Raw genomic sequence first — 26,290 nt, 5'->3', positions numbered from 1 at the left:
TTTCTGCTGTTGCCTCTGCGTCTGCCTCTCCAACCTGTGCGCTGGTCTTCTGGTGCTGCTCCTGAATCTCTGTTCCATACTTGTTGCCTCTTACTGCTCTCCAGACCACTAGTTTGAATTTCTCAGCTAACCCCGCTCCAGAAATCGAACTGACTAGTCTCCCTCAGTGTGTCCTCCATCTGACCCTCAAGCCTCTTATACTTTTCTCGTTAGTCCATCAACGGCTGAGATTAAATCTCTAATCAATTGCTAAGATTAGATTTGGCTTGATCCATGACTTTTGGACCCTTCTAACCGAGTTTTGTATTAACACCCATTAGAATCCGCCCAAACCATTTCTGGGTCTTGGAGATCTCATGTGTTTTTAGCCTCTCCACCAATTTTCATGGCTAGAGCACATTTGATGCTACCCCAAATCAACAAGAAACTAGGCTAAGTGGGCCATGATATCCCACTGTAAATGTTAGGGTGGCTCTGGTGGTTGGTAATGGCATTGTTTTGAGAAGTTTCTATCCCTTCACCAGTGGATGACTCTCCAAGGTAGCCCTTGTTTTTGTTCCGCGTCCTTATTTCCTCCACCATTTATTTTTGTCCCTTAGATAGGTCATTTAGAGCGTTTAGAAGGCTCTGGAATGCTGCCTTGTCCTTGTCTATTCCTGTCATTTCAACCTCTTTTGATGCGGTTGTTTTTTCTGTTCTGTGCATTGTAGAATCTGGCCCTGAACCCATTTTCAGCTCTTTTTCCCTGTTTCTGGGCCCTTGTCTTCTATACGTCACGTTTTGGAATCTTTCTGGGGTCATAAGTTTAGGTACCACAACTGGCCATGACCATGCTCTGATGCCACTGTAATATATCGACACTAAAATTTACACAAAATTTCTTCAAAATTCAACAATTCCTGTAGTAGACTTTTAACAAACAATTTACATGCAACTTGGACACACACCCAGAAAATTTACTTCTGCAAACACACTTGGAATTTTGTTCAAATAGTTAACAACTTAACATACAGGCTGGAATAATTTGCAACAGCTAGTGGAAATACACGGAATTTATTCCAATATAACACCATCATTATATTAGCTGGAAAATTGTCCTTGATACAAGAAATGGAGTAAGGAAACCTGGGACAATAGCTGGCTGTAGATAGAAGTACGACTCAGCCCCCTTGAAAAGACCATGACCCCATCAAAATTAACATTTCAGCCCTCCTCAAAACTGTGCTTGTTCACTTCATAAAAATTCTAGAAATTGCATTTGGAATTTTTCTGTGGGTTCTTTGGCACTCAACACTTTGCCTTCTTGCAAATGACACAGCCTCCCTATTTGAGCAATTTGGTCTCTTTAGCTTGACACCATGCAGCCACCAAAAGAGAGAGATTTCAGCCTCTGAAGGAAACTCGTCCACCTCAAAATTGGCTCCTGAAAATTAACCAATTCGTCCTCATAAAAATTTTGCATCCACTTCAGAACTCAGCCTCAAGGGTTGATGAGAATTTGGCCCACACCCGAGGAATTCGGCCTCTCCACAATTGTAGAATTTGGCCCCTCTAGCCAGGCAACACGCCCCCACCTGAGAATTGAACTTAGCCCTTGATAATTAGCAATTCGGCCCCTTTTTCACAAGACAATTTCGGCCCTATCCTGGAACAACTCAGCCTTCACTAAGAATTCGGCCCGCACTCTGAAATTCATCCTCCTTAGCAAATGGGCCACTTCTTGCAATTAAATTTGTCTCTGAGATTCTTGCAGAAGTTTATCAAAATCCTGGCAAGTAAAACCCAACTAGAGTGGCAAATACTTCCACTGGAATTTGGGGTCCAGCTAGGGTTGCAATTAAATCTACTGAAACTTGGTGGAGAATTTCCCTTGAAACTTTCTTGGTGAACTCACTTGAGCTCTTCTTCAGCTGCAAATTAGAAATGATCAGTTAGAATCATTGTTTTACAACCCGGCCGAGTCAACTCCGAAACGGCCGTTTCGAACCGAGCCATTACCAAAATCTCTGACCCGGCCAGCAACCCGGCTCGGTTGACCGAGTCAACTATGACTCGGCCGAGTCATCCAATGACTCGGCCGAGTCATAGTTGACTCGGTCAACCTGGCCGGGTCATGTATTGACTCGGCCGAGTCAATGAAACTACAGCTGGGCAGCGTAAAACATGAAATTTATTCATTTTTTTGTGATTTTATTGATTTTTTTGTGATTTTTGAGACAATATTTCAGGATTATGAGAGTTGAGACATAAGATCTTGATAAATTACACCTCAGATTTGAAAGAAGCTTAAAGTCTGTACATAAAATGTTTGTATTACCACCAATATTATATTGAGGGCAATAAGAACCACTACAATTACATATTGAAATTCAGATCCTCATTATTCCTTAAGGTGATTTGATTACTCGTTTTCTAATTGCCTCCCTTTAAGAAATGAGTGGATACTATCAATGCCTGTGACTCTGTTCACTGCTTGGCTCAGCATGATGACAGTGAAGTGTATTTCTTGCCTATTTGACTCATATTTCAATAGTGAGCACTAGGAAAAGTCTGTTTGAAACTTTTATCTATATGTCACCTCAAGAGATTGGAATTCTTTTATCGTTCAATAAATTTTGGTAAATATCGAAGGAACCATTTCAATTACATGCTGCACTCAAATACTGCCTTGATGCATCTTTCCATGCACTCTGCAACAAATGATATTGATGCAATTTGGATTAGAATTCCAAGGTTCAGGGAGACACTGATAAAGAACTGAAGTTTATCTTTATAGTTTATAGTTCACACCCATTTATTGGAGACCAAGGCCTGATTACACTATCAAGATATTAATGAAGACTAAAAGTATCAGTCCTCTTCCTCTTAACTTCATCGACAATTCATATATACAATTATGTTAATTTCCTAATGACTCATCCCTTCCTGCTTGCTGCTTGCCCAGCACCAGAATAATTGTCCATCCCCATCAATATTTAAAATTATGTTTTTTTATAAAAAAAATAAATATTTAATGTATTTTTTACAACGACCGAGTCATTGAAATCGAGCCGGCCGAGTCATTACCGAGTCGGAGTCCGAGTCCGAGTTGTAAAACATTGGTTAGAATAGCCTTCCAAAATGAACCCCTTTCCCTTTTTATAATTTCCTTTTGTGGGTCCCTTTTTAATTTAAAATTGAGTTGACCTATTTGCCACCTTTTTACCAGAATATAGAATACCAAAATTACCCTTTTGCCACCCTTTTACCAAAATTGACCAAAATTGCCAAAAATGGATAAATTATGCTGCTGTTCAAAATGGTGGGGACATTACACGACCTGTATATATATGAAATTAAATATTTATTATATAAATTTTGTTTTAAGAGTTGATTGATTAGATAGGGGAAGGTCGACAAGATTATTTCTGCTGTAGAAACCTCTTGTGAGCTTGTTATGGTTAACACAGGAAAAGTATGTTTGTATGGAGTCTACTTTCTTGTTCTTAGATTGGCCACTCTAAGGTTATTCTGATGGTTTCATATTTTGCTAAATAACACTCAGGTGACTTATTGAGAGATTCCCTACACATGATGAATGCTTTTGCTAGTTCTGAAAGAGCTCAAAATTTTTTATCCTCTCCATCAGCCTTATGCTTTGTTAACAACATCTGCATGTTCTCTAGAAGCACAATCACACTTGCACTGTTTCTCAGAAAGTTCCTGGACCTTCTTCTGAAAGAGCTTCACATATTCAACAGCCTCATCTAGGATGTCTGCGTGTAATTTTCTTATTCGATCATTTATACGTGTTCTTAGCACCTTCGCTGCAAGTACAGAACCAAAGGTAATCTCAGGAACAATGTACTATGACATTGAACCATAATTCTGAAAGAAACATTAGTTTGTTTAGGATCTTCAAACAACTACCAAGGGTCAAGCAAATGCTGCTTTGCAATTCCAAAATTTCAACATATTTGTGCTGTCCAAATGATAACAAAGGAGACTGAGGATGATATGGGTCAAGTTGACAATGTAACTCTATTAAATTGCATGATCGAGCAACCCTTCACCCTTTGATATCATTGACAATCCTTCCAACAGGTAATAGGTCCCATATATTTAGCTATCTTGGAATCATGCCATTCCTATCATTACACACACCCTTAATACTGAATATGAAATATAAATTGATAGCATTGAACTCAAACGTAAGATTGATTTCAAGCTTTATACTTTTAGTTTGTTGCAAACTATGTTTACATAAGCAAATGTGAACCTCATAGACCGTACGTCTAAAAAGGTCGAGGACTTGTCTGTTGCCCTATAGATATTATTTTATTTCAAATTTGTTATAATTTCTATTCCATGTTTGCAATTATGAGAAATGCTTGGCTGAACATCATGTGTGCATATTTAACGAATTAGTTTTTGCAGTTTAGTGGCATCTTGGTTTGTGAAGCTGGTTGCATCCTGGAGAATCTTGACAAATTTTTAGCTGATCAGGGGTATAAAGTGATTCCCTTCTAGAGTGACTGCTGAATATTCTGACAATTTTGATGAGACATGTTGATCAGTGCTGCTTGACTTCATTGGAAAATCATATGATCTGCACTTATGGAATTGACATGAATCAGTTGTTTGCCTATGCAGGTATATGATGCCCATTGACCTTGGTGCAAAAGGTAGCTGTCAAATTGGTGGAAATATTTCCACAAATGCAGGGGGCATACGTCTTTTTCGATATGGGTCTCTTCGTGGAAATGTTCTAGGTGAAGATATCTTATATTTGCAGGCTTGTTTACCTTATTTCTGGATGTTCTAGGATTGACTTTTCCAGCTGTTGTAAAATATGACTGAACAAGTGTTTTAGGTATTATGCAGAACCGTGTTAAGAATTCTTGATAAACTCAACAAGAGGCAGACAAGTTTGCTGAAGATTTGCTTGATAATTGTGATATGAGTCGAAGTTTCTTGGGATAACCATTAACTGCTGGTGTGGGTTGGTCTTGCAACTGTTTCCATTTTGAGTCTTTCCTTGAATGTGTTGTCTAAAGGATATGCTGCCACAAAGTCAAAATTCTTATGTAGCTGCGTTATATGTTTATCTTTGGTTCATCCAGCCATTTGAAAGATTAAATTTTAAACCTCCTATGATATTTTACCTTTTAAGTCTATATCCCAAAGTAATCAGGTTGACCACAGTAGAAAGTCATTGAATCGGAAATTCAATAAACAACCAAAAACAAAAATCTTAGGAGCGGAAAGATAACAACTCTTGCAGAGATATTGATGATGAGGTTGATTAAATGAGGCTTTGTGGCTTCAAATGAGATGCTAGTTTGATTTGAGTTCATAAATCTGTTAATATACCGATTGATCTATTGGGCTTTGTCGAAATTCTATAGCATGTGCAGTAGAATACAATTTTCTGCTCTGATAATTACTTCCTAATGATTTGCAAACAATATTTCTCATGGCACTAATATCATTCAATAATTACACACAAAAAATCTCCACTGTAAATGCAGCGGAAACAATAAAGATCATAGAAAGACAACCATGCATAGTAGACACAATATTTTTCACCTGGGAAATCCAATCCGATAGAAAACCCAACAATCTTTTCTTGAGCAGAAATTGTCTTTTCAGCAAGGTTTACAAATTAGAATTGTCTAGAAATCTGAGCCAATATTACAAGTCAAATCACCAGTCAAACCTGGTTAAACAGCTACTGGTCAATGCTGGTCAACCCAGTCAAAAAGTCAACTTAGTCAATGCTGGTCAAACTGCAGCCTGCAGTCAAATTCGAATGTGCGGCTGGTCAAATGTGGTTGTACAGATTTTGGTCAACGTTGGTCAAGTTCTGCAGTCAAACCCTCACACATGTGGTTGTACGGAACAATCAATGCACTGGTCAAAGCTGGTCAAACCTTCACACCTGCAGCCCCCAAAGTATAAATAGAGTGATGAAGAAAAGATAAGGGATGAACAAATTTCTCCTTAGTTGAATTTCTCCTCCATTAGAAAAGATGAATTAGCTTGCTATGTTGATGAGTGTCTCACATGCATGTCTATTTATATACAACTCCAATGTTGAGTGGAAACCCAATAAGAAGCCCCTCATCACAAGGAACCTTCAAGATCACTGTATAGTCAGCCTTCAAGCCAGTTGTTCACCTATCCTTTGATGAACAAACTTCAGATAACCAACTTAGCAACTCAACTACTCCAACATATCAATCCTCACACTGTCTCTCTGCCTGAGGTACTTCGCTGCCTCTGTTCTAGATTTGAGGTCAATTTCGGCCTCTCCTAGGTCTCGGCCTACCACAAACTCCTGCGTACCTTTTGGCCTTCCACAGTAGACAGATTTGAGGCTTGTTAGGCTTCTTTCTAGGGCCTTGGCCCTCTCCCCTTACATAGAACATAACTTGTCCTCTACACAGAATTTCGGTGGGCCCTTCCTCCTTATTTTGGTCTGGATAGGACCCTTTTAGGGCATAGAGCATACACAAAAATTTCGGCCTATCTTCTGCGCAGACTCAACCTCTCCACATCATAGATCAGACCATTAAACTCACTCTTCCACTAGCTGCGGCTGCTCCTTGAGGTCATGCTTCTCCTTCTTGGGCTAATGTTGATCACAAGATGAGTTGCTATGTTGGTGAGACCTCTCTTTTGGTCTCCCACATAAATATCTCTCCAATTAGTGTCTTAGGAGCCCTTAGATCCCTTTAGGTGTCTCCACTACAATAATTAGAATAAACAATGAATATCTTTGGTTCTGAAGCCCACAACCTTGGGTCGTAAACCCATTGCTTGGGTACTTTTCCAACAAAATTCTATTTTTGTGGGTTTTCTCCACACAAACCTAGTACCCAAGGCTTGTGGGAGTATCTCTTGTTGACCACACTTTGTCAACATTCCAAGGAAACAAGATGCAAAGACGTGAATAAATTTTTTCAAAGTTAAAAGTCATCAGCGAACACTATTGTATCATTGTAAACCCAATTTTTGCAAGTTATATTGTAAATGATGCTAGTATGGCCGTTTAATTATGTAACAACACCTAGGTAAGCCTTTGAGTTTGGCATTCTAAACACGGATAAACGACAAATTTTTTTTCCCAGCTTAAACACCAAAGCTAGGGTGAAATTCCTTGACAAGGTCTTAGGTGAGTCCTAGTGTTATATAGAGTCTTTTGTAAAAGTGTGTTTGGGAATAATTTAAACACATTTGGCTAAAATATTTTATTACAAACACACTTGGTCTAGACTCTATACTAGATCATAATGTGTCGCAGAATTGGGTAAATTATTGAGGGTATTAGTCTAAATGTGTTTTCCCCTTTCAAGGGTTGATATTGTAATAATTTGATTAATAAAGTATTTTAGTGCACGGTCCCTCATATTTAGACACCATGGCTAAAATATTTGAAGGTGGAAAAAATAATTAATCCCCTCTAGTGTCAATTAATTAATTTTTCTGGCAAAATTAAATTAAATCCTAAGCCAGAAAATTAATTAATTTTGAGTAAAAATAATTATAGAGAATTAATGTCTCTCCAAATGGAAAATAATAAAAAAAATTGTGGGGCAAAGGAAAATAAATTTTTGGAGGTCCCCCCACCAAGGGAAAAATGGATATTTTAAGAAAATTTGAGCCCTTGGACCTTGGTGGTTAAGTCAAATTCAAATTTTTGAGGAAATTAATCCAAAATATTAATTTTTGGATTAATTAAAAGTGGGTTTTAAGAAAAATTCGAATTTTTCCTCAAAATAAAAAATTCGATGGTGGAGATTAAAAGATGATCAAGCTATTTTCAACGACCAAGATTGTTTTGACGGGGATCAAGCCAACTAGCTGTTATTTTCCACTTGTTGGGGTTTCTCTATATTGAGGTGTCATTTTGCATTTATTGAATATCTTTTGATGATGTAATTCTTGAATGTTGGTATTGAGTTGTTGCTCCGCTGAGAACATTTTGTATCGTAATAGTAATACTTTGGGGTTTAGTTCATGGTGTTATTCTTCCGCTGATCTATGGTATGTGTTTTGTATGTGTGATCCTATATTGTGCTGAATATTGTTAAATAATTGTTATTTTATTTTTCGGTGATAAAAACATTTTATTGGTACACGCTATCTTAGGTGATCTGATTCACCATATGATCTAACAAATTTCTTGAGAATATTATAGATATTTAAAGATATGCTAGCCCTTGGGCTCCAAGTTCACAAACTATGGCGAAGAGCTGAGTATGTTTGGGCTCTGAGATTTCTTTATGGTATTTGATTTTGCAGGAGGGTTTCAGCCAATATTTATTTTTCGAAATTTACTCATCCATTGTTATTTATCCAAAATTATTTCTCCAAAAAAAATTAAATTTGTAAAATTGTTTATTTGTAAATAATTTGTAAATTATTTCTAGCTCATTTGTTTTGAAATAGTTAGGTTTTTTTTTTGGGTTTTATATTTTTGTAAATATTTGGGGTTTAGCATTCTTTGATTTATTTGTGCAGGTGGACTTCAAGTTGATCAAGAAATTTTGTTGGGGTTTTGAGGCAGATCTAGGCCTAGGAAGGCAAGATCTAGCCTCCAAGCTCAATGTCCAACCCAACAAGGAAGTCGTCCAACTTTTTTGTAGTAAATTTGTGGATAAAATTTTGTTTGCAGGGGTTTCAAAATATTTTAGACCTGAAGGCCTAGCCGTCTCCCCTTTTTTGGCCCTCTTTTCTCCTCGGGCTCCTTGGTTTGGCTAGCCACAAGCTTGAAAAGGCCACAACCTCCCTTGTTTGAACTTTTCCCTAGCAGTGGGCTCAAAAAGGCCTCAACCCTCCTTTAGAGGAGTCGTCCAACCCTCAAGGGGCCTCAGTCCTCCTCCTTGACCCCTACCGTGGCCTCTAGGAGGCCCTCCTCCCTCTCGTCCTTCCTTCCTTGCCTAGCCGCAACCCCTAAGGGGCTTTTTCCCTAGCCATTGGCCCTTCTAGGGCCTTTCCTAGCCCCGTGTCAGCCTCTAAGTGCTTGAAGTCAGCCCTTGTGGGATTCTCTTTGCTCATTCATCCCTTTTCCGACTTCATCTGTCCCCCTCTTTTCACTTCTTTGGCCTCTAGCCTTGTCTTGTGCCTCTTCTAGCCCTAGTCTTGGGGTTTCCTAGCCTTTTAGCCCTTGCCCTAGCCTTGTATTCAATCATCTCTGATTTTTGCATTGTTTGAGTGGGCTAACATTTGGTTTTGCAGTAATTATTTAGAGCTAACTTGGTGGTTGCATGTTCTCAAGATCATTGAAATTCAAACTAGCCATCAACAAAGCCATATATTGATTTGGGGTAGCATCGGATGTGCTCTAGCCATGAAAATTGGCGGAGAGGCTAAAGCACAAGAGATTTTCAAGACTCAAAAATTGTTTGGGCAGATTCTAACCGATTTGGGATATATTAAAATAATTAATATTTTTAATGAAGTTCCTAAGTTTAAACTTAGGAAAAATAAAATATTAATGGGTATTAATATAAAATTGGGTTAGAAGGGTCCAAAAGTCATGGATCAAGCCAAATCTAATCTTAGTCGTTGATTAGAGATTTAATCTCGGCCAGAGCGAGAGCCAGAGCCAGAAAGCATGAGAGCTTTAGAGCCAGGGATAAGATGGTGTTCTAAGCCCATTGTTTCTATGTAATCCAATGGAGTTGAGAGTGGAGTTTGTAAAATAACTTATGCCATAATCCCAAAGAGCCTAGTTGAGTTGACTAGAGCTTACGGAGACGTAGCCCAAGAGTTTTGGGTGAACTCCTTATTATATTATTGTCTTATGTGTTTGCTTACTTGCTGCTTTATTTATTGTTACATGTATTTAAATATCAACATAAGCAACAGAACTTAAGGCACTTAACATTTAAAAACAAACACAAGCATACACCTCTTTCAAGTATTTTGAATTTCGCAATTGGTTAATCATAAGATCTAGGAAATATTTAAGCTTTGGAAGTGGGAGAGGTTCTTGTAAGCTGACAAGAAGCCTTTAGTGCCCCATTTTTAGATCATTCAGTCATCATATTGTTGCGAAAATGTGAACCATGATTTGTAACTATAGCTTGTGGTACACCAAACCTTGCAACCACATGGTTGAAGAAAAAAGAGCAACCGTCTCACCAAATATAAAACTGGGTTAGAAGGGTCCAAAAGTCATGGATCAAGCCAAATCTAATCTTAGCCGTTGATTAGAGATTTAATCTCGGCCATTGATGAACCAACGAGAAAAGTATAAGAAGAGGCTTTAGGGTCAATTGGAGAACACACTGAGGGAGACCAGTCAGCTCGATTTTTGGAGCGGGGTTAGCTGAGAAATTCGAACTAGTGGTCTGGAGAGCAGTAGCAGGCAGCAAGGAACAGAGAGTTGGGAACAACACCAGAAGACCAACGCAGACGTTGGAGAGGTAGACGTAGAGGTAGCAGTAGACTGTGCAGTCACTGGAGGGCCTGCGTGGGTGACGCAGAGAGGCCCAGGGCTGACACAGAGAGGCAGGGGCTAACGCAGAGTGTCTAGGAGCTATGCAGAGGTCAGCCAGGCTGACGCAGAGACTGGGAGAAGTGCTGGAGAATTTTCTCTTTGTTGGGTAAGCCAGTTTGGCAACCTATTGTACTGAAGAATTACTGAATAATAAAATCCTCCCTTGCTACACCGGTTTTCCCACATTGGGTTTTTCCGGGGACTGTTGTCCAAAATATCTGTGTCAATGTGTTGATTCTTGTGCATGTGTTTGTTTTTGTATTATGGTGTGATATCTGCAGTAGAATTTATTTTAATGTTTATTGAAAGAATTTCATAAATAACTTATTAGGAAATAAGTAGGTAAAGTAAATCAGTGGTTGCAGTGATAGAATTTTCACATGGTATCAGAGGAAGTAATCAGAGACAGGAAGGGAAAATCAATTATGGGTTGAGACCATGATGCAAAGGCATCTACGTCAGGAGACTCGCACAAATTTTCAGAAAATTGCACAAGAGAAAGTGATTTCGATTTCTCTATGTTGGCTTCCAGGTTGGAAGAAGAAGTGGCTTGTATGACTAGTTCTACATCATCAGAAGTATGGTATATAGACAGTGGAGCCTCTTGGCATATGACGGGAATCCGGGAATGTCTCTCAGATTATCGGGAGGACAAGATGAACTTTCAGATCACCATGGGGAACAAGGCAAAGTGTACTCTAGGAGGGAGGGGTACCATAGTTTTTCAAACAGAATTGGGAGAGCGGTTCCGTGCTACCAATGTGCTGCATGTACCAGCATTGCGGATGAACTTACTTTCCATGTTGCAACTTCAAGGCAAAGGCTATGACGTCTTCTTCATCAAGGAGAAAGTATATGTCAAACACCTGAGCTGGAGAAAGAAAGTGCAGATTGGGATCAAAAGTAACAGGTTGTATAGACCAGTGTTGATAATATCGCCGAAATATCGGCGATATTCGCAAATATCGCGATATTTTCGGCGAGCCGAAATATCGCCCCGAAAAAATCGCGATATTTGCTAATTTTGAATTTCGCGCGATAATTACGAGATTTCGGCGATATTTTCATAAATATCGCGCGACGATGGTAAATATCGCCGGCAGAGTTTATAAATTGGGTTTTTGTTTAGTCAATGCGTCATTTCGTTTTCGTGAGCTGGAGACGCTAGGTGAAAACAAGCCCAAGCAGGAGTAAATGAAAAAACAATCACTAAGAGAAGTTTGTTGACAAGTCTCCTTGATCTCTCTGGTCTCTCCTTTGCCATTTTGTGGGCCTATTCGCAGAAGAAACATAGTCTTGATCAATAGCATATGGAGAATTTCTGAGGTGTGAATTGTATCATATGGACTGTGATTTCAGTCCTGGTTAGGGCCTATTTGAGACATAAGATCATCCTTCGTCTGAGACTATTTCAGCCCTAGAACAGAAGCAAGTTCATGAAGGATTTCTTTGATGAATTATTCGTCTGTTGCAGATGCTCAAAGATCTCTGTGGCTGAGTATTGAAGAACAAATTTGACCTCCTTTCTGTGCCACACAAAAAAAAAAAAAAATTGACTTCTTCACTGAGTTTTTATGACAAGCTGAGCCAAGTTTCTTTGTAAAAGTCTGTTGAAATTCTGAGACAATTTTGAAAAACTTTTGATGGCACATCAGTGGGACAACTCAAGCCTTCTGAGGTGGTTTCTTGTATTTTTTGTGGTTAATCTCTGTGGCTCATCAGGTTCAGATTTCGGCCCTTCTCCTGAGGCTAGTCCTGAAGCATTTATGAAACAATTTTCCAGTCTTCATGGCTGGGTAATGTAAAGAACATTGGTGACAGAATGTGGATATTGTGCTACTAATTGAGCCTAAACTTGTCAGGTTACGAGTGTGTTAATTTATTGCTGATGTGACTTATAACATTGTTGCTAAAGAGAATGACAATGGAGTTTGTGCAGAAAACCTTGTGTTAGGTACCCTAATCCAAGGAGTACTCCTGAGGCCATTCTCGGCTTGTTTGAGGCTCAGATTAGCATTTTCTTGAAGCCCTACACAGTGGTACGAGTTCATCTGAGTTATTAAGGTCTCCTGGCTCCTTCAAAACTTGTATTGATGACTATCCAAGCTCCTTTCTTGACAAATTCTGTGGAATAATTTTGGAGTGACATAACTACATATCAAGGCCTGGGGGTTTGACTTAGGAACTTATATGTTCTAAGGCATTCACATTTGGCACATCTGAAGGTAGGACAATTCTATTGTTGGGAAACAGACTATTGAGGAAAACAACAAACACTCGTATTGACAAATAAACAACACACTACTCAAGGTATGACTTATTGATATTTGCTAGGTCTTGATGCGATTAAAGTGGATGCTGCTACTGGGGTTGATATTACTTCTGATCAATGTTTTGTCAGTAAAGAGTATTGTGTGAGCACAAGGTATGGTTTGGTGTGCTAAGATGATAAGTGTGTTGGTAAGGCTGAAGTCTTTGTTATAGGTATCCGTATTACACATATTTGGCCAAGTGTTTGCTGTTGCTACTATATGTGATGTTATTTTGTTTGAGTCCTTGATTGGACAATTATCAGGGATCAGCAGGATTTGGTATCGCCTTTGAAGTTTGATGTATCATTTCTATTTGACATCATATATATCAATGCCTTCTTCATATTTATGTGCCAATGTGTTTAGTTCATGTTGTTATTGCTTTATATGTTTAGAAATCTGAAAAAAATGAATATATTATGCATTTTTTATGCTTGCCGATATTTGCCGATATTTTGCCGATATTTTCGCCGATATTTCCGATAAGATATTTTCCGGACCCTCGCCGATATTTTCCCGATACCGATATTATCAACACTGGTATAGACTACAACTAGAATCACCAATGGCACTAATAGGCAGTCATGGAGACAAGGATTTGAACGAACTATGGCACAGAAGAATGGGACATTTGCACCATGGGGCTCTGAGAATTCTCAGGATCACTGTAACAGGAGTTTCGGGTCTTAATACGAAATGAGATGATGTATGCAGAGGAAGTGCTCTAGGAAAGTATGCCAAAGCAGCATTTCCTAGAAGTAAAAACAAGGCGAAGAGTGTACTAGGATTGATACACTTAGATATATGCGGACCTATGTCCACTAAAGCTCTTAGTGGTGCTGAGTACTTCCTTACCTTCATTGATGACCACTCAAGGAAAACTTGGATTTATTTTCTGAAAACCAAGGACGAAGTTTTCTGTCGATTCAAAGAGTTCAAGGCTCTGGTGGAGAATCTGACTGGGAAGAAAATAAAATTTTTGCCTTCACATAATGGTGGAGAGTATGTCGATAAGGACTTCATTGATTTTTGCGCTAAGGAGGGCATCAAAAGAGAGTGGACAACTCCTTACAATCCGTAGCAGAATGGAGTAGCAGAAAGGAAGAACAAGACTATTGTAGAAGCAACTAGGGCCATGATGTATGATCAGGATATGCCAAAATTCCTGTGGGCAGAAGCATGCGACACAATAGTCTATGTTCAGAACAAGAATCCTCATTGGGCATTGGGCAAAATTACTCCAGAGAAAGTTTTCAAAGGGAAGACACCTGAAGTCAGTCATTTTAGGATATTTGGGAGTTAAGCATATTGCCGCGTACCTGAGGAAAAGAGGAAAAATTTGGATCAAACTGCGGAAAAAGGTTATCTAGTGGGATATAGCGAGAACGCTAAGGCATATAGAATATATCTTCTACGGAGCAGGAGGGTGGTGGTTCGACGAGATGTGAAGTTCACGGAGGATAGGGCTTTCAAAAAATCTCGAGAAATGCCTTCTGAGGAGCAGTCAAAAGAGGAGCCGTTGGTTAAACCTCTTCAACCAACATAAGTAAAGAATTATTCCTCGGGTTAGGAAGATTCACAGGATGAAGAGGAGCTAACAGAAGCACCTGTTGGCAGAGGAAGAACTAGCAGGGAACTTCGTCAGATTCTGTGAGATGCAGAGGACTTCATCGGTGCGCCAAGAAACAATAAGAGGGAGCGAAAATAGCTAGATGGATATCAAACATTAGTAGCTCAGGATGGGGAGTCTGCCAGTTTGCAGGAGGCAACTCAACATCAAGTTTGGCTGGATGCGGTGGTAGAGGAGTACAACTCCATAATGGTGAACAATGTCTGGGAGGTAGTGCCAAGGCCTCAAGATAAATCGGTGGTAGGTTCGAGATGTATCTACAAGATCAAATATGTTGCAGATGACAGTGTTCAGAAATATAAAGCCAGGTTTGTGGCTAAGTGGTATGCTCAAAAGGAAGGAATTGATTACGAAGAAACCTTCGCCCCCGTAGCCAGGTATACATCTATTAGAACCGTGATATCTCTTGTAGCACAAATGGGGTGGGAGATCCATCATATGGATGTCAAAACGACATTTCTGAACGGGGTGATAGAAGAAGAGGTATACATTGAACAACCAGAGGGCTTTGAGACACATGAGAAGAAGTCTCATGTATGCAGGTTGAAGAAAGCCTTGTATGAGCTGAAACAGGCACCTAGAGCATGGTATGGTCGAATTGATGGCTACTTGTAGAAGATGGGATTTGTCAAGAGTGACGTAGATCCAATTCTCTACTATCTGGTCGTAGAGAATGAGCCGCTAATCTTAATATTGTATGTGAATAATCTCTTTTTGACAGGATCATCTAGGCTCATCGGGGACTGCAAGAAGAATCTAGCCACAAAATTCGATATGAAGGACTTGGGATGAATGCATTATTTCATAGGGTTGGAAGTTTGGTAGCAAAAGGGAGAGATCTTCCTTGGGCAAGGGAGATGTGCTACAGAAATCCTGAAGAGATTCAGGATGGAGGACTGTAGACCTATGGCTACTCCAATGATCACCAACTGGAAGAAGATTGATGGCGCAGAAGACAACGATGTTGATCCCACCTTATATAGGCAGCTCATAGGGTCCTTGATGTATTTGGTTAATACCAGGCTAGACATTTGCTACGCTGTCAACACCCTCAGTCAGTTCATGGTGGAACTGAAGAGGGCACACTGGGCAACAACCAAACATGTTCTCAGGTATTTAGAGGGAACAGTCGATTATTGTTAATTTTAGGTTTGTTCTATCCTTAGAGCAATTTATTTCAATTTTCACAGTTAGCTCAATATCTTTTCTATATTAGCAATCACATCAGCGTTAAAGTAAACTGCAGATAGAACATAAACATAAATCGCAGAAGACAAGCCAAGACAAGAGGACACAAGATGTGGCGCTAGCCAGGGACAAACCCTAATGTGGGGAAACCCTTGATCAATTCTTCTTATATGTTCTTCAATAGTTCAGCAGAGAGAGAGATATAGTACGTTTACAACAGAAGTCAACACTTTGACTTATCTAGATAAGAGCATAGATCATCTCTAAGAAGATGATACATGAGATTAGTTGAAGACATGCTGCTTCAACTGATTCTCCAAGGTGACTCCTTCACCTATCGTTGTGTTGCATTTCGTCATCATGCTGCACCTCACTGTGCTACACCATGTTGCACCCATCATCACTATGCTGCATCTCATCATGCTTCATTAATCATGATTGTACCCATCACTGTACTGCATTATGTGCCATTGCTGCACCATGTTGCCATACTGACCTATGTGCTGGCTGCATGTTGCTTGCTGCTTGTCCCTAGCTTGCTTGTTGTCCCTAGCATGCTTGTTGTCCTTTGCATGCTTGCTGTTGTATGCTAGCTATCCCTTGCATGCTTGGTGTATTTGCTGCTAAGTACCATACAATTGTCCCATTGTTAGTTAGTTGTCCCTTGCATGATGCTCTCCTTCGGAGACAGATGCTCAGGTTGTTCCGACAGTTTCGGCAATTTCGGTTGTTCTCGGCAGTTCTGGTAGTTCCGGCAATTCTGGCTATTCTCGACAGTTCTGACAGTTCCGATAGTTCCGACTTTTCCCGACAGTTCCGGCAGTTCTAGCTTTTGCCATCTGTGTCAGCTTTCCCGGCAGTTTCGACTGTTCCCGGTTGTTCCGGCTATTCTCAACAGTTCCGATAGTTCCGGCAATTTCAGCTATTCCCGGCAGTTCCTGGCAGTTCTGGCAGTTTCGACAATTCCTTCTATTCCCGGTAGTTCCGACAGTTTCGGTTTTTCCAGTAGTTTCGGCAGTTCCCGACAGTTCTGGCAGTTCCAGCTTTTCCCAGCAGTTCCAACAGTTCCGGCTTTTCCCACAGTTCTGGCTTTTCCCGACAGTTCCAGCAATTCCCGGCAGTTCTGGCAATTCTCGGTAGTTTAGACAATTCCGGCTATTCCCAACAGTTCCGACAGTTCCGACAATTCCAGCTATCCCGGCAGTTCCAACAGTTCTTGGCAGTTCCGGAATTTCCGGCAATTCTGGCTATTCCAGGTAGTTCCGGCAGTTCCGACAGTTCTCGGCAATTCTGGCAGTTCCGACTTTTCCCGGCAGTTCCCGGCAGTTCCTACAGTTCTGGCTTTTCCCGGCAGCTCCGACAGTTCCGACTTTTCCCGACAGTTTTGGTAGTTCAGGCAGTTCCGGCAGTTCCGGCTTTTCCCAGCAGTTTCAGCTTCTGCCTTCTGGATTAGGGCAGCGTTATCCCTTACGATCTCTCTTCCTACTAAAACCCAAAGACAAGTAGAGAGGAAGAGATCCCAAGTGTGTTGAAATGACTTGAAGGGCAACTCTATTTATACTAAAACGTTGAGCACAAGTGGGGTTTATTTGGTTGTTGGTCGACCTTGACGAATTGTCCCATAACACAAATAAATTCATATCTCCATGAATACTTATCAGAATCGGATGATCTTTAGATCAATCCTACACCTCTCGATGAGAGGGATCCAAGAAAAATATCAGCTTCCATTAATAAGATGTTCCACATGGAGTTTGGCCCTAGTTGCCAATTTTAACACTCCCTCTCAACTAGGGAGAACTCCATTCGCCGATCCATATGTTCGACTATACTATCTCTGCCATCAGTGCCCTGCATTGCTCTGCTTTGCTCCGCCGAACCATGAAGAAGAAGAATTGATCGAGAATGTCTCATACCATTCTCTATTGACCCGAAGTCAGTTTCATCTTAAGAGAGTGTGTCACATCACTCTTATTGGTCCGAAGTCAGTTTTATTGATCCCAGATCAATATCACAAGAGAGTGTCTCAAACCACTCATACTGATCCCAGATCAGTTTCATTGATCCCAGATCAATGGAGGTCATCCTAGCATAGGGAGTACGGTAGATACAATGATGCGTCCATCGATAGTACTACTATGGTCCCTAACCGCATTTCCCTACTCATTGATCAGATGAGAGGTACTTTCCATGAGTCCTAGACTACATGGGTAGGATGCCTCGACAGGGGAACTAATCATCCTGTCCACAGGAGAATGAATCATCCTGCCCCAAAGTCACCATGGGAGAACTTATCATCTCGGCCCACAGGGGAACTAATCATCTTGTTTCACAGTTGCCACAGGAGAACTAATCATCCAAGCCCATAGGAGAACTAATCATCCTGTTCCACAGTTGCCACGGGAGAACTAATCATCTCGGCCCACAAGAGAAAGAATCATCTTGTTCCACAGTTGCCATGGGAGAACTAATCATCCCAACCCACAAGAGAACTAATCATCCTGTTCCATAGTTGCCATGGGAGAACTAATCATCTCGGCCCACAGGAGAACTAATCATCCTGTTCCACAGTTGCCACGGGAGAACTAATCATCCTGACCCACAGGAGAACTAATCATCCTGTTCCATAGTTGCCACGGGAGAACTAATCATCCCGGCCCACAGGAGAACTAATCATCCCGTTCCACAGTTGCCACGGGAGAACTAATCATGCAGTTTCATATTTCCGCTATTGTATTTCAATCCATGAGAGATTGTGCCCCGAAGATATCTCAGAAGATTCTTGGCACCAATCCAGTGAGGCTCAACCAAATATGAGCTCACCATGCTAACTGCAAAACATATGTCCGGACGGAAGTTCACTAAGAACATCAATGTGAATGAGTTTATGAAACTCAGAGGCATTTCCCAAATCTGGTCCGACATCACTACCATATAACTTCTGAAAGTTAAGATCCTCGAGGTAGTCACAGGCTTGCAGTTTATCATTCCACATCCAGAATCCAACTCCATCTTACTTCTGCAAATGAGAGGGTCTGCACTGTTAGAAATAGGTTGTCCTGATAAGGTGCTAGTATGAGAGGTCTATCATCCACAACCTTCAAACAATGGTTTGGATTGGCTTCACTCTTAGTGAATCTCAGCTTCATCTGACAGCTATCAATCCTCTCATACTACCCCCAGGGAGTTTTGCTTCAGGCCATAGAGGGCTTTCTTCCACCTGCATATGTGAGATTCCTGATCATCAATCTCAAACCCCTCGGGTTGTTCCAAACCTGTGGACCTGCTACATGAAGGAAATGGTCCCCTTGTAAGGTTTTCCTTCGGTACATCTCAGACATGTACTTTCATGCTCTTTTTGAATTCAGGCATCCCTGACACTATCTGACTCACAGACCTCTAGTGCTATGTGTCAATGGACATGGTCTCCAGTGGACTTCCTGCAACTTGATACAACCCTGAACTCAAAAACATCTTTGAAAATTCTATTTTCAAAAACTTTCCTTTCCATCGATGAGTGCCACCTCGTAACCTTTGACTTCCATTTCTGAGATGGACACCAGGTTCTTGCGATTAGGTAAATAAAAGAGATTCTTGTAAATGAATAGAGTTACCCTCATTCAATTGAGGGGTAACATTCCCTACACCCTTTACGAGATAGGTAGCATCAACTCCAAGTATAATTCCACGATTGTTTCCGTCTCTACCAAATTCGAGAGAGCACCCTTCTATTCGATGAGGTGCCTTGAAGCACTACGATCAATAAGCCAGATTCCCAAAGAATCTGAAGGAGAGGGCCAATACAAGATAATGCTTCTTTATCTTATCAGAAACAACATTTGATTCTTCATACTTGGGGTTCCTTGCTTTCTTTGAAGAGTCGACCGTTTCCTTGATGACCTGCATTACCTGTCATTGCTCTGATCATTGAAGATGTCCCTGGAATGATTGTTGTCATCATCAAGTGATGTGTCCCTACCTCAGACACTCCTTTGCATAATGGCCGAACTTATTACAACCAAGGCATCTACCTTTCCTTCCACCCTTAGATCTGGGCTTCCCATTGAAGTGATCTTTAGGTTGCCATCAGAAACTTTTGCTGTGCCATTTTGATAATATTCTCTGCTTCGACTTCACCCTTGGTGAATTTGAAGAGGGATGAGGAATCCATTGATCCTTTTTTCCTTTCCCAACTGTCTTCGGTGATTGCTCTTTCACTCTTGCTTGGGCATTGTCTTCACCTCAGCTCCGATTCCATGTTAATTTTAGGCATGTTCTATGCTTAGAGGCAATTTATTTCAATTTCACAGTTAACTCAATATCTTTTCTAGATTAGCAATCACATCAGCGTTAAAATAAACTACAGATAGAACATAAACATAAATCGCAGAAGACAAGCCAAGACAAGAGGACACAAGATGTGGCACTAGCCATGGACAAAGTTACAAACCCCAATGTGGGGAAACCCTTGATCAATTCTTCTTATATGTTCTTCAATAGTTCAGCAGAGAGAGAGAGATAGTACGTTTACAACAGAAGTCAACACTTTGACTTATCTAGATAAGAGCATAGATCATCTCTAAGAAGATGATACATGAGATCAGTTGAAGACATGCTGCTTCAACTGATTCTCCAAGGTGACTCCTTCACCTATCGTTGTGTTGCATTTCGTCATCATGCTGCACTTCACTGTGCTACACCATGCTGCACCCATCATCACTATGCTGCATCTCATCATGCTTCATTAATCATGATTGTACCCATCACTGTACTGCATTATGTGCCATTGCTGCACCATGTTGCCATACTGACCTATGTGCTGGCTGCATCTTGCTTGCTTGTTGTCCTTAGCTTGCTTGTTGTCCCTAGCATGCTTGTTGTCCTTTGCATGCTTGCTGTTGTATGCTAGTTGTCCCTTGCATGCTAGCTGTAACATTGCATGCTTGGTGTATTTGCTACTAAGTACCATACAACTGTCCCAATGTTAGTCAGTTGTCCCTTGCATGCTGCTCTCCTTTGGAGACAGATGCTCAGGCTGTTCTGGTAGTTTTGGAAATTTCAGTTGTTCCCGGTAGTTACGGTAGTTCCAGCAATTCCGGCTATTCCCGGTAGTTCCGGTAGTTCCGACAGTTCCGAATTTTCCCAGCAGTTTAGGCAGTTCCAGCTTCTGCCCTCTGCGTCAGCTTTCCCGGCAGTTCTGGCTGTTCCCGGCAGTTTCGGCTATTCTCGACAGTTCCGAAAGTTCCAACAATTCCAGCTATTCCCAGTAGTTCTGGCAGTTCCTGGGAGTTCCGGTATTTCCGACAGTTCCAACAATTCCGGCTATTCCTGGTAGTTCTGGCAGTTTCGGTTTTTCCCGGCAGTTCCGACAGTTCTCGGCAGTTCTGGCAGTTCCAGCAGTTCTCAGCAGTTCTGGCTTTTCTCGGCAGTTCCGGCTTTTCCCGGCAGTTCCAGCAGTTCCCGGCAATTCCCAGCAGTTCCGACAATTCCGGCTATTCTCGGCAGTTCTGGCTATTCCCGGTAGTTCCGACAGTTCCGGCAATTCCAGCTATTCCCGGCAGTTCCGGCAGTTCCTGGCAGTTCTGGCAGTTCCGACAGTTCCGGCAATTCCAGCTATTCCCGCCAGTTCCAGCAGTTCCTGGCAGTTCTGGTAGTTCCGACAATTCCAGCTATTCTCGATAGTTTCGGCAGTTCCTGGCAGTTCCAGCTTTTCCCGGCAGTTCTCAGCAGTTCCGGTAGTTCCGGCAGTTTCGGCTATTCCCGGCAGTTCCGGTAGTTTAGGCAGTTTCAACAGTTTCGGCTTTTCTTGGCTGTTTCGGCTTCTGCCCTTTAGATTAGGGCAACATTATCCCTTAGGTTCTCTCCTCCGACTAAAACCCAAAGACAAGTATAGAGGAAGAGATCCCAAGTGCGTTGAAATGACTTGAAGGCCACCTCTATTTATACTAAAACGTTGAGCACAAGTGGGGTTTATTTGGTTGCTGGCCGACCTTGACGATTTGTCCCATAACACAAATAAATTCATATCTCCATGAATACTTATCAGAATCAGATGGTCTTTAGATCAATCCTACACCTCTCGATGAGAGGGATCCAAGAAAAATATCAGCTTCCATTAATAAGATGACCCACATGGATTTTGGCCCTAGTTGCCAATTTTAACAGACTCTTGTACACTAGGCGTAAGGATATCGGATTGAGTGGATTTACTGATGCAGATTGGGCAGGAAGTTCAGTGGATCGGAAAAGTACCTTTGGGTACTGTTTCAGCATTGGATCAAGAATGACCTCCTGGTACAGTAGGAAACAAAAGTTTGTGGCTTTGAGCTCATCTGGGGCAGAATATATGGAGGCGATCACAACTTCGTGTGAGGCCATATGGCTTAGAAAATTTCTTATGAACCTATTCAAAAGAGAAATGGAGGCGACCAGGATCATGTGCGATAATCAGAGTTACATCAAGCTCTCTGAGAATCCAGTGTTTCATGATTGGTCAAAGCATATTGATATCCGGTGTCACTTTGTCAAAGACTGTGTCCAAGGAGGAGTTGTACAGTTGAGCTACACTCCGACAGGAGAACAAGTGGCAAACATCCTCACCAAGGCCCTTGGAAGAACAAAGTTTGATTACTTCAGGGAAAAGATGGGGATGATAAGGAATCCATTTCAGTAGCAGAAATGGGGGTGATGTTGCAGTGCAGATACAGTGTTGGGAAGAAGGACCAACAACAGCATGGATGCAGAGGGAGTTGCAGTGCAAATGCAGTGTTGGGAGAAAGGACCAGCAGTAGCACGGATGCAGAGGGAGCTGCCGTACAGATGCAATAGTGGCAGTAGCAGGGCTATGGGCAATAGTATACGATGCAACAGTGCAGAGGATGTTGGGCAGGGAGGCCTAGCATCAGCACAGGGACCGATGCTGGATGATCAGGGTGATACTCAATGAGGAGTATTACTAGAGCACCGTCCTCGCTAATAGAGAGTGTGGAGATGGGGTAGCATCGGATGTGCTCTAGCCATGAAAATTGGTGGAGAGGCTAAAGCACACGAGATCTCCAAGACCCAAAAATGGTTTGGGTAGATTCTAACCGGTTTGGGAGATATTAAAATAATTAATACTTTTAATGAAGTTCCTAAGTCTAAACTTAGGAAAATTAAAATATTAATGGGTATTAATATAAAATTGGGTTAGAAGGGTCAAAAAGTGATGGATCAAGCCAAATCTGATCTTCGCTGTTGATTAGATATTTAATCTCGGTCGTTGATGGACCAACGAGAAAAGTATAAGAAGAGGCTTGAGGGTCAGTTGCAGAACACATTGTGGGAGACCAGTCAATTCGATTTCTGGAGTGGGGTTAGCTGAGAAATTCGAACTAGTGGTTTGGAGAGCAGCATGAGGCAGCAAGTACAGAACAGAGAGTCGGGAACAACACTAGAAGACCAACGCAGATGTTGGAGAGTTAGACACAGAGGCAGTTGTAGACTGTGCAGTCACTGGATGGCCCGCGTGGGTGACACAAAGAGGCCTAGGGTTGACGCAGAGAGACAGGGGCTGACACAAAGTGTCTGGGAGCTACGCAGAGGTCAGCCAGGCTGACGCAGAGATTGGGAGAAGTGCCGAAGAATTTTCTCTTTGTTGGGTAAGCCAGTTTGGCACCCTGTTGTACTAAAGAATTGCTGAATAATAAAATCCTCCCTCGCTGCACCGGTTTTACCACATTGGGTTTTTCCGGGGACTGTTGTCCATGATATCTGTGTCAATGTGTTGATTCTTGTGCATGTGTTTGTTTCTGTATTATGGGGTGATATCTGTAGCAGAATTTATTTTAATGTTTATTGAAGGAATTTCATAAATAACTTACTGGAAAATAAGTTGGTAAAGTAAATCAGTTGTTGCAGTGATAGAATTTTCAGACTATAAGGTCTCTTGGTTTGCTCTTTAACCCTTTAATTTCATTAGTGTCCAAATCTTAACTTCTGAAGTATTTTATGACAGCAGTATATTTAAGGGCCTAACACATTTTTAATAAGCCTAAATTCATCAATAAGTCACCTAGTGCATTAAGAAGTAAACCTAAGTTAATTTGAGTGCATATAAGTGGTTTTCTTGTGGGCTGTTTGGTTTATTTCAGATCTGATATGTTTGCTACAGCCACATAAAAACATCTACAACAGTGATTAAATCTCATAACAGTGGCATAATAACTTATTGGTAATCATATTTCATCATTAAATTGTCATTTGCACTCATTAAGCTTGCACCTCTATGCATATTTGATCATTTTCTGAAGGCTGTATTAATATTTCAGGGTCTGAAATTTACTGCATAAGATCTGATATAAAAATTACAGTGGTGATAAAAGTAGTTGAAAGTCATCTAATATTATTTAGCTTTTGTCTCTTATACCTTGTGGATCTTGGATGAGTGTTTAATTGAGTAATTGGGTGATTTTCCTATTGCTGCAATCATATGTTTAGTCGTTGATCCATCTTTGTTTTTTTGCACTCTTGCATCAACACACATAAGTGCCCTAATCAAATTGATAAGTGTTTAATAAGATTGGATAATAGCTCTAAGTGACATTGTGATTAATGATCTTGTTTCTCATTGCTATTATAATCACTGGATAATTGGATAAATTGCTCATTGTTGGATTGGATATCTCTCGTGGATGCTATAGTATCTAATTGGCATATTAGTGATTCATTGATTACTGTTAATTATCTTAAGAAGCATTGATCTTGTTCTAATCATTTGAGTAATTGGTATTCCGTCAACGCCACATTTTCCGGCACCGTTAAGTTTTGAGCACCTTTTATCGTGGTTGAGATTGTCATTTATCTATTGTGTAAGTACTTCATTGTTCTTTGAGGATCATTTGTAATATCCCAAATACAAATTTTCACTAGATATTGCTTACAAAAATTACTCCACAAATTTTCCTAGTGAAATCAATAGCACAACAAATAAAATTTGCAAAGAAACCCAGAAATGTGACAATTGCAAAGACACAAGAAATGAGAATAATGCAGCTTTATTTATGCACTGAGAAATTTACATATAAACCCTCCATAGAAGATAGTTGCAATGATGAAAATCTAAAGATCTGCCACAATGCTGCACTGGCTCTCCAACAAAACTGAACGGAATTGCCACTGCTAAGCTCTCCTATGAATTCTGGATAAATTCACCAAGGGGAGATGGGTACTCTCCCAATCTCACCAAATCACCCAAGGTTTTTCGTCTTGGGGCTACCAATGAAGTAGAGAACCAGGTTCTCAACCTCTCATACAAGAAATGTCAAATCTAAGATGTCCCCCAATGGCCTCCTCCTCTTTTATAAATCTGGTGGACCCCTCTAGAACCTCCTATTTTATTATTATTTTAATCATTGAGCACATTTTCCTCTTTTTATTTCAATTAAAATATTCTTTTTAATGGGGAAAAATGTTAAATTGGCCACCATGCCTCCTAAGATCACTGTAAATCACTCCTAACCATCCCATCTTGTAGATCTTCTCATTCCGGTTTCAACGAGCTATTACACTAAGGGGTTCCGTCAAGTATTCCTCTCAGAATGCCACCTTAAGTGTAATTAATTGAGTTAGGCCCAATAATAACCTTGTTTCTCGAAAGTTGTTGGAATGCAACAGAATGAAAGACAAGTTGTGCAGATGATGGAATATGCCAAGCAAATGCCATTAAATCTCATAGAAACTCCTCAAAACCCCATGAAACATCTCCAAAAGCCCCTGGGCCCGCTGATGAAGTAAACCTGCACCTGTGACCTGTTTGCCTCCAACCTTGAAAGTCCATCCATAAGGAACACTAGAAAAAGGAACATCACAAATCCTCTTGCCCCAAGATTGCTTGCCCTCAAGCAATCCAAACTGTTGGGCCAGCCTGGTGGCCCAATGCAACTGAGAACCAATGCCCAAATCCCATACAAACTATTGGGTGATGCTATGCCTCTGTGTCAACCCACCATAAACAGATCCCTCAATGCCTAGATCCCAGACCAATCTCTGACTGAACCTGTCATCAACAAATCCTCCTGGATCTCAATGTCACTAAGAACAAGCATCAATGCACCATGGCTCCTGCTGTGCTATAGCTCTGGCTGTGAATGCTGCCCCATCAACTGTGTACCAACTTATTACCTCTCTCCAGTCCAACCTCTAACTCAATACAATGTTTTTTTATTTTGGATTAACATGTTCTTTGCTTAGGTTAGTTATTTCATTTAACCATGAGCCCATTAAATCATTAGCAATCACATTGAATATTAACTAATGAAAGAACATGAATGATAAGAGCTGAAGACAAGCCAAGACAGAAGAACACGAGAATATGGCTCAAGCCAGGGAAAAACCCCATAATGGGGAAAACCCTTGATCAATTCTTCTTATTATAATAATCAAGTGTTCAACAGAGAAAGAGTACAAGAATTCAGAGTCAAAATTGACTTGCCAAATTGGAGATTCAATATCACTGCCCCTAGACAAAGAGTGCTCTCATAAGATGATGACATACTGCTGTAGAAGCTTGATCTGGTTAGGGTTCCACTGTCTCATATAGCAGCTCCAAGATGCCTCCTATTAACTGCTTCAATCTCTTGTTTCCAAGTCCAAACACTAGTCATACTAGGCTGCCCTTCAAGCCCTTTTCCA

The 26,290-nt window shown here is 40.8% G+C and overlaps 1 protein-coding gene across 3 annotated transcripts in view; it reads left to right on the top strand.

The window, feature by feature from the left end:
• Window positions 1-26,290, top strand: part of LOC149188053 (D-2-hydroxyglutarate dehydrogenase, mitochondrial-like) — a 455,451-nt gene that overhangs the window by 184,282 nt on the left and 244,879 nt on the right. For all 3 annotated transcript variants that reach the window (XM_089411557.1, XM_089411558.1, XM_089411556.1), the window contains 2 exons: window positions 4,417-4,487; window positions 4,633-4,751. In XM_089411557.1, the coding sequence (XP_089267683.1) occupies window positions 4,417-4,487; window positions 4,633-4,751 (190 nt within the window). The remainder of the gene's footprint in view (window positions 1-4,416; window positions 4,488-4,632; window positions 4,752-26,290) is intronic.

The sequence above is a fragment of the Pinus tabuliformis genome, chromosome 3_1 (genome assembly GCF_031772625.1).
Source record: "Pinus tabuliformis cultivar Carrire ecotype Pingquan chromosome 3_1, CPIR1, whole genome shotgun sequence".
Taxonomy (NCBI): Eukaryota; Viridiplantae; Streptophyta; class Pinopsida; order Pinales; family Pinaceae; genus Pinus; species Pinus tabuliformis.
This window is presented reverse-complemented; position numbering and strand designations above follow the sequence as displayed.